This window comes from Mandrillus leucophaeus, unplaced genomic scaffold (assembly GCF_000951045.1).
Source record: "Mandrillus leucophaeus isolate KB7577 unplaced genomic scaffold, Mleu.le_1.0 Scaffold345, whole genome shotgun sequence".
Lineage (NCBI taxonomy): Eukaryota > Metazoa > Chordata > Mammalia > Primates > Cercopithecidae > Mandrillus > Mandrillus leucophaeus.
In genome coordinates this window covers 445450-459173 of record NW_012103643.1, presented here as the reverse complement: position 1 = coordinate 459173, position 13724 = coordinate 445450, and the positions used below count along the sequence as shown (strand labels likewise).

The 13724-nt window shown below is 41.7% G+C and overlaps 1 protein-coding gene across 5 annotated transcripts in view; it reads right to left on the bottom strand.

Moving 5' to 3' along the window:
* SYNJ1 (synaptojanin 1) overlaps nt 1-13724 on the bottom strand; it is a 104614-nt gene that overhangs the window by 28435 nt on the left and 62455 nt on the right. For all 5 annotated transcript variants that reach the window (XM_011989040.1, XM_011989042.1, XM_011989039.1 and 2 more), the window contains 6 exons: nt 13327-13467; nt 12839-13031; nt 11810-11968; nt 4259-4415; nt 3551-3668; nt 3235-3450 (listed from right to left, as the gene is read on the bottom strand). In XM_011989040.1, the coding sequence (XP_011844430.1) occupies nt 3235-3450; nt 3551-3668; nt 4259-4415; nt 11810-11968; nt 12839-13031; nt 13327-13467 (984 nt within the window). The remainder of the gene's footprint in view (nt 1-3234; nt 3451-3550; nt 3669-4258; nt 4416-11809; nt 11969-12838; nt 13032-13326; nt 13468-13724) is intronic.

Genomic DNA, 13724 nt, shown 5'->3' with positions numbered 1-13724 from the left:
GTCTCAGTGACTTCCCTGAAGAAAATTTCCTATGATCAAAAAAGATGAGAGTTGTCAGTGAAAGAAAACAAAACCAGACTGGCCCCAAGAAGCCTTAGGTTGTGCTTCTTGTCTTTCGTCACTGACAAACAATTACTCTTTTGGGACTTCAATGGTCTTTGATAGGATTCCAAGTTTTCACTTTTGAAATAAAACTCTCAAGAGGAAAAAAAATAAATAAAAAGGACAGAACAAGTTCTGAAGAGGGTCACAGGTATGTAATTAAGTTATTATTCAAAAAAGAACAAATTATGTTATCAATCTTATTACAGAAATAATTTGGCAAGTTGAACCACAAGTTCAGAAATCTTTACAGATTTTTCCACAATGAGAGAGGGGAAAACATGTACACACACACAAACACACACACACACACACACACAAAATCACTTTCCCCCTAGCCCCCTGCTTAAACTAGGATTTCAAAGTATGAATTATGAATATTAAGAGGAAAAGGCCAAAAACAAAAGTGTGCACAAGTACTTCACCCTGGTGAAATCAAGGGCCGGGAGGGACTGGAACAGATTTCTACAATCCCGCAAATATGACCCTGGCAACTGATTCAGTTTCTTTGGCATAAAGCTATACTGCAGGATGCTTATTCTTTGAAATACACAGGGAGACCATTCTTACCTAACTACATGAAGGTATCTTTTTCAGATTGTTGACAATGGAGAATATCCCTCCTCCAAAGGTTATAATCACCACGGTAAGCATACATTTATGCCACACCAGTCCTCTAAAACCCCAAACATTATTTTTTCTTTGATAGGTACCAACACTTTTGTGGTCCTGGGTTAGGGCTAATATCTTTGTCCTTATTCTCAATCAGCAATGTGCCCCTTACACATTTCTAACTTTAACAAGGGATTCTGGTTCTTGTATCTATTGATTTATGTAAGTTCTTTTGGAAGCTGTATTTTCTTCCTGCTTTCACCCACTACGGTAAAAGCTTCTAGACTTTTCCTTCAATTAATGTAAGCATCTATATGTATTTAAATTTATCCCATACACATTTCCAGGGAACCTCTTATTTAAAAATAAAGGGGTTTACAGAGTTTACTCACTCCTTAATGGCTTAGTCTAGACTAAAAGGTAATAATCAGTTTCTTCTCACTGCTTATAGAGATCCTCTTTGTTGACTTTCAGTGTCTGCTTTTTCTCTTCCAACTTAGTCATCTTGGGGTTTAACAACCAGAATATTCCAGGTTGGAGACACCCCATGGTTTTATAATGTTAGGTTAATGCCTTAGTTTCTTACCAATACTTTTCCTAATGATGACAAACATTTGGGGGAAACTTTCTCACTTCAATTTAACAAGTTCTTTAGAGGTTGGGTTATAAAGACAAGTCCCTTTCCTGTATCAGAATCTTTCATCCCTTACACAGTTTGGATTCTTTGTAGCTCAGTGCAGTATTTCACATTTGCTCAGGAAGACATTTATCTGCTACTTTGCTGCCCACTCATACAGTCTACATGATGCTTCTGGTGGTTTGGCTTTTCTGTACTTGGCAAAGTATACTGTCATCTGTACACTTACAGATTTCACTGTGTACTTTCTAGAACCTTAAGATTTTTAAAATGTTTTGTTTTAATTTGAAAGCTTTGGGATAGATCTTTGTCAAAAGATTTGAGCAAAGTCTAAACACAATTTCTTCTCCATTTGTTCATTTACTCTCTGAAAGGACTTGAGGAGTCTTTGATTTTCACTCTGTAGAAGCCATACCGTCTTAATTCTGTGGATTACGCCCTTTAGGATCTGGGGGTGTCATTACACACATGCTGACCTTCCCTACTAGATTACAAGCAGGAGTTGTATCTTCAATTTCTCCTCTGCTCTTCTACAGCAACTAGTATAGAGATCCGCCCACCAAATATCTATAAAACATACCTAACTAAGCAAATGAATGGTATTTAAAGGGATTTAATGGTACCTCTTTCCCTGAAATTCAAACACATGCACACATGCACATCATTCAGTCTCAAAACTGCTGTATAGTTGGAAGAGAAAGTTTTTAAAACAACAAAAGAGGCATCTGGTTCTGCAAAAGGCAGATGGCTAAGTCAATAAGGGAAACCGAGGAAGGGAATGACTCCTGACTATTCATCACATCTCTGTTTGTTAGAAATTAAACGTACTTAAAATTACTCAAATTTTTTTAACTGAGGCAGGGAGGGAGTCACTGTTACTTCTCCTTAAAACAAACAAACAAAAAAATAGCAATCACAGCTTCATTTTGTTATAGGGTTTTGTTACATGTTCTATTGTGTAGGAATCATGAGAGTTCATATCTGAACTTGCACCTATTTTTGTTTTCAATTGTTCACATAAAGTTTCACTATTTAGCTGGATGTGGGGGCTCATGCCTGTAGTCCCAGCACTTTGTGGGGCTGAGCTGGGCAGATCGCTTATGGCCAGGGGTTTGAGACCAGCCTGGGCATCATGGTGAAACCCTGCCTCTACAAAAAAAAAAAACAAAACGAACAAACAAAAACTACAAAACTTAGCCAGGCATGGGGGTGTGCACTTGTAGACTCAGCTATTTGGGAGGCTGAGGTGGGAGAATTGCTTGAGCCCATGTGGTTGGCGCTACAGTGAGACATGAACACACGACTGCATTCCAGCCTGGGCGACTGGGTGAGACCCTGTCTTAAAAAAAAGGTTTCATGGCCGGGTAAGGTGGCTCACACCTGTAATCCCAGCACTTTAGGAGGCCGAGGTGGGTGGATCACGAGGTCAGGAGATCGAGACCATCCTGGCTAACATGGTGAAACCCCATCTCTACTAAAAAATACAAAAAATTAGCTAGGCGTGGTGGCAGGTGCCTGTAGTCCCAGCTACTTGGGAGGCTGAGGCAGGAGAATGGTGTGAATCTGGGAGGCGGAGCTTGCAGCGAGCAGAGATTGCGCCATTGCACTTCAACCTAGGTGACAGAGCCAGACTTCGTCTCAAAAAAAAAAAGTTTTGCTATTCATTTGAGCTTTCTAAGTAGAGAATTCAGTTATAAAACCTATAGAATAATATCCACAGTAAGGTTTTTCTTTAGTTTGGAAATAAAAATACCATATACTAAACACTAAATAAGGTGATATCTTTCTTTTTAAAAATTCTCTCCTTCCCCAAATAAGGTGATTTCTATATAGAAATAATTGTTTATGAATCACGAGCTACTTTTGCATAATAAACATCTTACCTTATAAGTATAACTTCACCAAAACTTGCAAACTGCTGCAGAAGCTCATCAATCAAGGCATCATCAAAAAAATTATTTTCTGGTAAAGAACTTTTGATTGAGACCAATACCGTACCATCTGGTGGACCCTGAACTGCAATTACTTCTTTATAAATGTTTTGCCTCTCTTCAGCTTCAACTTCAAATATATCTATATCAATCAGGGCAACGACAGGCCTTAAGGCATAAAGAAAGATAGATGTATTAGAAATGTTTTTAAAAGGGTGTATTTCAAACAAATTTCAAACACCATTAGAAAAACTGAGACTGCTTAAACCTATGGTCAGAAGTCTTCAGCTCAGCTCTTCCATAGTGCAGCAAAGTGCCTGGAGTCCACGTGTACAGGATTTTGCTTCCATCTTGAAAACTAGCATTTAGAAGATCTAGATCTTCAGCTGCAGTCAGAAGAAAAGAAAACAAGAGAAGCTGTATGAGCAGGACAGATTGTGTAGAGCAAAGAGGCATTCTCCTTCCTTTCGTGAGCTTCAGTGGTTTGAGGCTGGAATGCCAGAAACACCTGGTAATAGGCAGGCAGTCTAAACACCTTTAAATTCGAAAGGCTTTTGGTAAAGTTATCTTTTTATTCTTTATTTAGTAAAAATTAAGATATGGCTTTACTTCTGAGATTACTTAAAGGACTGTGACTAAACGGTGTTTCATAAACAATTCAAGAGACAAGTAGCAGTTCAAAACATATGCAAACCACTAAAGTTAGTTTAGTTAAAAACCTAAATTAGCTTCAATTAAAAATTTCACAAAAATATTTCCTTGCTTCTCTTTACATGAAATTATATGAAAATAGGCTGAAAAATTAAATAAGTTATTATAAACAGATTTGAGAATATTTTTAAAAATCTGACATATTTAATTTATTTATTCTATTCTAGATAATGTTTCTTGAAAAACAATATTCTCCTCATTTGATATTATGTCATTCCCTGCTTCCTCATAAGTTTACATTAAATAAAGAAGTCCATTTCCCAACCTGATCTATCAAAAGGCCATTTCCTCCTTCTCCAAAGGACACGGTCTGTCCATGCAGGGGTGCGGCACTTTTCACTGGTGTCATAGTCGTCAGAAAACAAGTCATACTTATATGTCGGAGCAAAGGTTACCTTTCCTTCTAAAAATCCTCTAAAAATCTAAAATAAACATATACAAAATAAGTCATTCCCAAATAGCAACAAGTTCTGTTTTCATTCAGGCAGCCATCCATTAAATGTCTACTATATGCTGGATCTTCTCAGAAGAAATCTGTACGCGTCTGACGAACACTTCTAGCTGAATGGAACAAAGCTTAGAAAAATAACCTGAGACAGAGCCTTTTTCATACTGATAGGGATAGGAGGCAGGGAAATTCTGGGCAGAAGTGGGTGTGTCCCCAGCAAGGGCTCCACCCTCAAGCCAAAAAGCCTGTTACCAGAGCCCCACGTGAGAACTTATATCCCTGTTTTCCCGCTCAAATGTTGCTTTTTTCAAAACCGCCCATGGCCTGCCTTGCCCCCAATCCTGTGCCCATAAAAACCCCAGGCTCAGCTGGCAGAGAGAAGCAGCTGGACATCAGAGAGAAGCAGCTTGTCTTCAAAGGGACAGCTTGGCAGTGTAGTTTTGGAGAGGAGTCTGGCCATGTGATGGCTGAACTTCAGGGGAAGATTATTTATTGCTTTGTCCCCTTTTCAGCTCCCCTTCCTACCAAGAGCCATTTTCATTGGCAATAAAATCCTCCACATTTACCATCTTCAATTTGTTCATGCAACCTCATTCCTCCTGGACACCACACAAGAACTCGGGTGCCATGAGTGTGGGTGCATAAGGCTGTCGCACTGACCCTCCACTAAGCTGTTAACACTTAAGCCATCTGCAGGCGGCAAAGCTAAAATGGCACTGTAACACTTCCTCTGGGGCTTCAGCAGTTGCAGGCACCCTCCCCTAGATGCTGCCTCGGAGCTGGTACAGAGTTCGTTCTTGCTGGTGCCCAAAAGTGCTCACCCCACCTCCTGCACTCACTCACCAGAACTCCCCCTCCCACAGGGGTGGAGCACAGCGGGTCAAGTGAACGGAGTTCGTCCCGTCAGTGCCCATGCACTCCAGTTCCCATTTGCGAAGGGGTCAGGGAAATATCCTGCTTCAATACCACTTGTTTGACATTTGATTAAACTAACTACATGAATAAGGGAATTCTGCCCAATCTTTGAGCTATATGAGACATTTGGAACTGTAAATGGGATTTTGGAAATATCTAGCCTGATATCTTATTCTCAAATGAGGTGCTGAGGCCTGAAAAGGTAACATGGTGCCCAAAGTGTTAGAATTCAAGTCTAGGGATCACCAGGCACCATACCAGATGGCCACTGATCCTTTTACCTAAAACATATATATATATTTAATAAATTCTTCCCAAATTTTGTGGTCATGAGCTTTAAGAAGTGTTTCAAAAGTCAGATGACATAAACAAAAGAAAAGTCAATAACCACAAGACTTAACCCCCCCAAAAAAAAACAGCCCTAAAGACTAAGATTCTAAACTATTACCAAGAAAAAAAAAGTTTATCCTTCTATTTGAAAGTGAATCTTATAGATACATACTATATTTTTCTTTATGGGAATTATTATAGGTTTTCTCTTTCCTATTTTTATTACTTTTAAGCGAGGACACCAACCCTCATATTGTCTTATGCCCAATTTCTGCCTCCAAAGAAAGCAGCAAAAACTAAAAGGCAGAAATGGAAGCCACAGGCAGACAGCCTGGCACCGCACGCCCTGGGCCTGGTAGTTAAAAATCAACCCCTGACCTAACTGCTTGTGTTATCTATAGATTTCAGGCATTGTATGGAAAAGCATCATGAAAATCCCTGTCTTGTTCTGTTCTGTTCATCAGTGCATGCAGCCCCCAGTCACATACCCCCTGCTTGCTCAATCAATCATGACCCTATCACGCAGACCCCCTTGGAGTTGTAAGCCCTTAAAAGGGACAGGAATTGCTCACTCGGGGAGCTCGGTTTTTGGAGACGTGAGTCCGCTGATGCTCCCAGCTGAATAAAGCCCTTTCCTTCTACAACTCGGTGTCTGAGGGGTTCTTGTCTAAGGCTCGTGCTGCTACATTTCTTGGTTCCCTGACCAGGAAGCAAGGTGATTAACAGACCAGGAAGCGAGGTGATTAACAGACCCTGGAGGCAGCCCCTTAGGCGGCTTAGGCCTGCCCTGTGGAGCATCCCTGGGGGGGATTCTGGTCAGCCTGAGCAACGCAGATCCTGAGAGCACTACTGGGTAGGTAACTGCCCCAGTGGAACGCCTCACCAGGGCAGCGCGTGGCAGGTCCCCGTGAGTTCAAGGAAAAACTTAGGTTGGCCCCAGCCCTAGGACTACCAGATTTGACAAAGCCCTTTACACTCTATGTGTCAGACAGATAAAAAATGGTAGTTGGAGTTTTAACCCAGATTGTGTGGCTCTGGCCAAGGCCAGTGGCCTATCTTTCAAAACTAGATGGGGTTTCCAAAGGCTGGCCCCCATGTCTAAGGGCCCTGGCGGCAACGGCCCAGTAAGCACAAGAAGCAGATAAACTAACCCTTAGGCAAAACCTGAATATAAAGGCCTCCCTCCCATGCTGTGGTAACTTGATGAATACCAAAGGACATCACTGGCTAACAAATGCTAGATTAACCAAGTACCAAAGCTTGCTATGTGAAAATCCACGCATAACCACTGAAGACTGTAACACCCTAAATTCCACCACCCTGCTCCCAGTATCAGAGAGCCCAGTCAAGCATAACTGTGTAGAAGTGTTGGACTCAGTTTATTCTAGCAGACTTGACCTTTGGGACCAGCCATGGGCATCAGTAGACTGGGAGTTATACATGGATGGGAACAGCCTCATCAACCCAAGGAGAAAGATGTGCAGGATATGCGGTGGTAACTTTGAATGCTGTCACTGAAGCCAAACCATAGACACAGGACACTTCAGTCCAGAAGGCTGAGCTCATTGCTTTAGCTCGGGCTCTACAACTCAGTGAAGGTAAGACTATTAACATCTACACTGACTCTCGATACGCCTTTCTAACCGTCCAAGTGCATGGAGCATTATATAAGGAAAGGGGCCTGTTAAACTCTGGGGGAAAGGACATAAAATATCAATAAGAAATTCTACAATTATTAGAGACAGTGTGGAAACCTCAGAAGGTGGCAGTCATGCACTGCAGGGGACACCAGTAAGCCTCCACCTCAGTGGCCTTAGGAAACTCCCAAGCTGACTCAAAAACTCGAAAAGCAGCATCTACCCCTTACTGCGCATCAGTAGCAGCCCCCTTACTCCCTCAAACACCTGACCTGGTACCTACCTATTCTAAGGAAGAAAAAGACTTTTTCCACACAGAAGTGGGGCAAGTAATAAAAGAAGGATAGATCAGATTGCCAGATGGGAAGGTAGCTGTACCATAGCTGCTGACAGCCACAGTTGTACTGGTTGTGCATGAAACCACTCATCTAGGTCAAGACTCACTTGAAAAGTTGTTAGGCTGGTACTTCTACATCTCACACTTGCCAGCCCTTGCCAAAGCAGTAGCACAACGGCGCGTTACTTGCCGACAGCACAATGCGAGGCAAGGCCCCACTGTTCCACCCAGCATACAAGCTTATGGAGCGGCTCCTTTTGAGGATCTTCAGGTGGATTTCACAGAAATGCCGAAACGTGGAGGTAACAAGTATTTGCCGGTTCTTGTGTGTACTTACTCTGGGTGGGTGCAGGCTTATCCAACACAAACTGAAAAGGCCTACGAAGTAACCCGTGTGCTTCTCTGAGATCTTATTCCTAGGTTTGGACTGCCCTTACAAATCAGCTCACATAACGGGCCAGCGTTTGTGGCTGACTTGGTACAGAAGACAGCAAAGGTATTAGGAATCACTTGGAAGCTACATGCCGCCTACTGACTTCCGAGTTCCGGAAAGGTGGAGCGAATGAATCAGACTATCAAAAATAGTTTAGGGAAAGTATGTCAGGAAACAGGATTAAAATGGATACAGGCCCTTCCTATGGTATTGTTTAAAATCAGATGCACCCCTTCTAAGAAAACAGGATACTCCCCTTATGAAATACTGTATTGGCCGGGCATGGTGGCTCACGCCTGTAATCCCAGCACTTTGGGAGGCCGAGGCAGGCCGATCACGAGGTCAGGAGATTGAGACCATCCTGGCTAATATGGTAAAACCCCATCTCTACAAAAAAAAAAAAAATACAAAAAGTTAGCTGGGCGTGGTGACGGGCGCCTGTAGTCCCAGCTACTTGGGAGGCTGAGGCAGGAGAATGGCGTGAACCTGGGGGGGCAGAACTTGCAGTGAGCCGAGATCGTGCCACTGCACTCCAGCCTGGGCGACAGAGCAAGACTCTGCCTCAAAAAAAAAAAAAAAAGAAATACTGTATCATAGGCCTCCTCCTATACTAGGGGGACTTCCAGGCACTCCCCGAGAGTTTGGTGAAATTGAGTTACAGTGACAGCTACAGGCTTTGGGAAAAATTACACAAACAATCTCAACTTGGGTAAATGAGAGGTGTTCCGTCAGCTTATTCTCCTCAGCTCACCCTTTCTCTCCAGGTGATTGCATGTGGATCAAGGACTGGAACGTAGCCCCTTTGTGGCCACGGTGGAAAAGACCTCACGCCGTCATCCTGACCACCCCCACGGCTGTAAAGGCAGAAGAAATCCCACCCTGGATCCACCACAGCCATGTGAAGCCTGCAGCTGCTGAAATTTGGGAGGCAAAACTGAGCCTGGACAACCCCTGCAAAGTGACTCTAAGGAGGATGACAAGCCCTGCTCCAGTCACACCCGGAAGCTGACTGGTCTACTCACAGCCGAAGCTGAGGAGAATCATCGTGGGACTCATTTTCCTTATAATTTGGACTTGTATGGTAAAAACTTCCACTGATTTTCCCCGCATGGAGGACTGCTCTCAGTGTATATACATCAGGTTACTGAGGTAGAGCAACAAGTTAAAACAATCTTTCTGTTCTATATAGTTACTATGAATGCCTAGGAATTTTAAAAGGAACATGTTTATATAATGACACTCCGTACAAGGTATGTAGCCCAGGAAACGACCGACCAGATGTGTGTTATGACCCCTCTGAGCCTCCCAAGTCCACAGTTTTTGAAGTAAGATTAAGGACTGAAGACTGGTGGGGACTCGTAAATGATACAAGTAAAGTATTAGCCAGAACAGAAGCAAAAGGGGTGCCCAAACACATAATCATGAAATTTGATGCCTGTGCTGTCATTAATAGCAATAAATTAGGAATGGGTGTGGCTCTTTTGATTGGGAAAAAGGCTATATGACCAAAAATAAGTACATTTGTCATGAATTAGGACTATGTGGAAATGAATGTGGATACTGGTCTTGTGTCATTTGGGCCACCTGGATAAAAAATGAAAAGGATCCAGTACACCTTCAGAAAGGAAAAAGTGGCCCTTCCTGTATTAAGGGACAATGTAACCCCTTAGAGCTAGTAATAACCAATCCCCTTGATCCTTGCTGGAAAAAAGGGGAGCGTGTGATCTTAGGAATCGATGGGGCCGGACTGGATCCTTGAGTAAATATCTTAGTTCTAGGAGAAGTTTACAAACCCTCTCCTGAGCCAGTGCTTCAGACTTTCTATGATGAACTAAATGTGCCAGTACCAGAAATTCCAGGAAAAACAAGAAATTTGTTTTTGCAACTAGCCGAGCATGTAGCCCAGTCTCTCAATGTCACTTCATGTTATGTATATGGAGGAACTATAATGGGAGATCAATGGCCATGGGAAACCTGAGAATTAGTACCTACAGACCCAGTTCCTGATGAACTCCTGGTGCAAAAGAATCACCCTGATAATTTCTGGGTCCTAAAAACCCCAATTATTGGGCAATATTGTATAGCTAGAGAAGGAAAAGAATTCACTCACCCCGTAGAACAACTTAGTTGTCTGGGACAGAAACTGTATAATGGTACCACAAAAACAGTCACTTGGTGGAGTTCAAATCACACAGAAAGGAATCCATTTAGTAAATTCCCAAAGTTGCAAACCATGTGGACCCACCCGGACTCCCGGGGAACTGGACAGCCCCCACTGGATTATACTGGATATGTGGGCATACAGCTTACGTCAAATTACCTGACCAGTGGGCAGGTAGTTGTGCTGGCACTATTAAACCATCTTTCTTCCTACTGCCCATAAAGACAGGCGAACTCCTGGGCTTCCCTGTCTATGCTTCCCACGAAAAGAGAAGCATAGCTATAGGAATTGGAAAGATGATGAATGGCCCCCTGAGAGAATCATACAATATTACGGGCCTGCTACTTGGGCACAAGATGGCTCAGAAGGATACCATTTACATGCTCAACCGAATCATACAGTTATAAGCTATCTTAGAAATAATCACTAATAAAACCTGCAGAGCCTTGACTATTCTGGCCCGGCAAGAAACTCAGATAAGAAACGCTATCTATCAAAATAGATTGGCTCTCAACTACTTGCTAGCAGCTGAAGGAGGGGGTCTGTGGGAAATTTAACCTTACTAATTGCTGTCTATACATAGATGATCAAGGCCAAGTAGTTGAAGACATAGAGATATGATAAAACTGGCACATGTACCTGTGCAAGTGTGGCATGGATTTGATCCTGGGGCCATGCTTGGAAAATGGATCCCAGCGAAAGGAGGATTTAAAACTCTTATAATAAGAGTTATAATAGTAATAGGAACCTGTTTACTGCTCCCTTGTTTGCTACCTGTACTTTTTCAAATGATAAAAAGCTTCATTGCTACTTTAGTTCACCGAAATGCTTCAGCACAAGTATACTATATGAATCACTATCGATCTGTCTTGCAAGACGACATGGGTAAGTGAGGATGAAAGTGAGAACTCCCACTAATGAGTGAAGTTCTCAAAGAGGGGAATAAGGCAGGAGACCACCCCTCATATTGTCTTATGCCCAATTTCTGCCTCCAAAGAAAGAAGAAGTAAAAACTAAAAGGCAGAAATGGAAGCCACAGACAGACAGCCCAGCACCGAGCTCTGGGCCTGGTAGTTAAAAATTAACCATTGACCTAACTGCTTGTGTTATCTATAGATTTCAGACATTGTATGGAAAAGCATCATGAAAATCCTTGTCCTGTTCTGTTCCATTCTGATTACCAGTGCATGCAGCCCCCAGTCACATACCCCCTGCTTGCTCAATCGATCATGACCCTCTCACATGGACTCCCTTAGAGTTGTAAACCTTTAAAAAGGACAGGAATTGCTCACTCGGGGAGCTCGGTTTTTGGAGACGTGAGTCCGCTGATGCTCCCAGCTGAATAAAGCCCTTTCCTTCTACAACTCGGTGTCTGAGGGGTTCTTGTCTGCGTGCAGCTCATCCTACTATACTTTAAGGAAAGATAATTCTATTATCTATTTACCTACCTATAAATGTTTAAGTATAAAAAGACCCCAAGAAAATTTTAAAACATCTTGATTTAAAAAGGCATGTTTCATGACCCAAAATCTTAATGCAGGAAGTATGGATATACCTGTCCAGCATTTTTCTGATTGATAAGTTGATCTCCTGCTATAAGAGAATCCCAATTTTGCTGTCTTATGAGCTCTTTAACTTCTTCATTAGGGAGATCAATTCGATAGTTGAAATCACCACACCAAAATACATAGTCATGGGAAAACAGCATCCTTCCCTGAAAGCAATGAGACAGAACTTTAAATTCAAAACAATCAATGTTCAAAAATGTTTTACAACTGTTTCTTTGCCTGAGATATGCTTGTCTCCTCCCATGTCCTGTTTCTTTAACCCAACAGTAATAATACATGTGAAAGGAAAATCAATCTCAGGACCCCAAAATCACTAAGCCCAGAGAAAAATCAAGCCAGGAACTATGACAGGTAAACCTGCCTCCCACTTTATTCCTAAATAAGATAGCTCCAAAGATAAGAAGCTACATACTTCCTCACAATTTGCCCACAGGAAATTCCTTGTGGACAAAGTACAGACAGAACTCAAAGTCATCCCTCTGAGACTCACCTGAGACAAATGCACATCTGACTGCTTCCTCTGCCCTATTGTTTATGTAAAAATGCAGATTCACTGAGCCAGACTAAATTATGTATTCAGTGGAAGGCTGATCTAGGACTTAAAAGAATGCAACCTTTTGCCTCTTATCTACTTCTAACCTGAAAGCCCTGACTTCGAGTTGTCCTGCCTTACCAGACCGAACCAGTGTACATCATACACATATTGGCTGATGTCTCAGGTCTCCCTAAAATGTATAAAAGCAAACTGTGCCCCTGACCACCTTGGGCACATCTCATTCTGAATTCTGGAGGCTACATCATGGCCACGTCCTTAACCTTGGCAAAATAAACTTTCCAAATTGACTGAGACCTGTCTCAGATATTTTGGGTTAATATACATGAAATATCTATTTAGGTGAATATTCTTAATGTTTCTAGGAACTATCTTAAAGTTTCAAAAACAATGATGTAGAATTTGGGGCAAATTAAAATACATTTCAAAGCTTTATCTTCAAGAACAAGCAGCAAGAGCTTACCATAGGAAAACTCAATTTTCGTGCTATTTCTACAAAATCTTCATTTCTTTCTTTGACTTGTGACTGCCCTGCAGCAAAGTGGCTACAGACAAAGCAAAGGCTGGTTGTATGGAAGAGCATTCGGATTGCAACTGCTCCCTTATTTCCAGTTGCACCTCCCATTCCAGTCTTCACAGTATCAACTGCAACATCCCTTTGAAACAAAGAATTCTAAATCGCAGATTTGAAATTTCAAGAGTTCCATGTGTATAGGAAATTAGGAATATACATAATCATATAAGTACACATGGTATGGCACTTTGAGGGCAAGCCTTTGAAATAGTACAGTGAAGCTATTAGTGAGTCTTTAATCAAAACCCCCAAAACCCCATTTTAAAACAAGAACTATGGATAGTTTTTGTTTGAAGAACTGAAACAATAAACATTCTAGGCTTTTCTTGTTATGTAATGGTAGGAAGTAGCCTTAGAGGAGTGTTCTGTTTACTGACCTGATAAAAGGAGCATGCTGTGGTCTGATAAAAACAAACAAACAGACGCCCACCAACTGTTCAGAAGCCAGCAGCACATACTTGTTGTCTCTGGAGATTGTCTTCTGAAGTTCTACAGCCCAGAGCTTCTGATTTGTTGTGCTACAAGAAAATATTAAAAAGAGAATTTTTAAAAAAGATAATTGACAGTAGCCTCTTTTATGACAATTGTCAATTACACCTTTATCTACCCAAATTTCCTAAGACTCTGAAGGAAGCTTAGGCTGTTTTTGTTTCCTTTAAAAAGGAAAATCTACAATTTAGCCAAAAGAAAACCACATTTCAAAATCTAATTTATTACTTCTTTACAAAGACAATATAAAGACATTAAATGACTACTCACTGGGTGAGTAAACTCA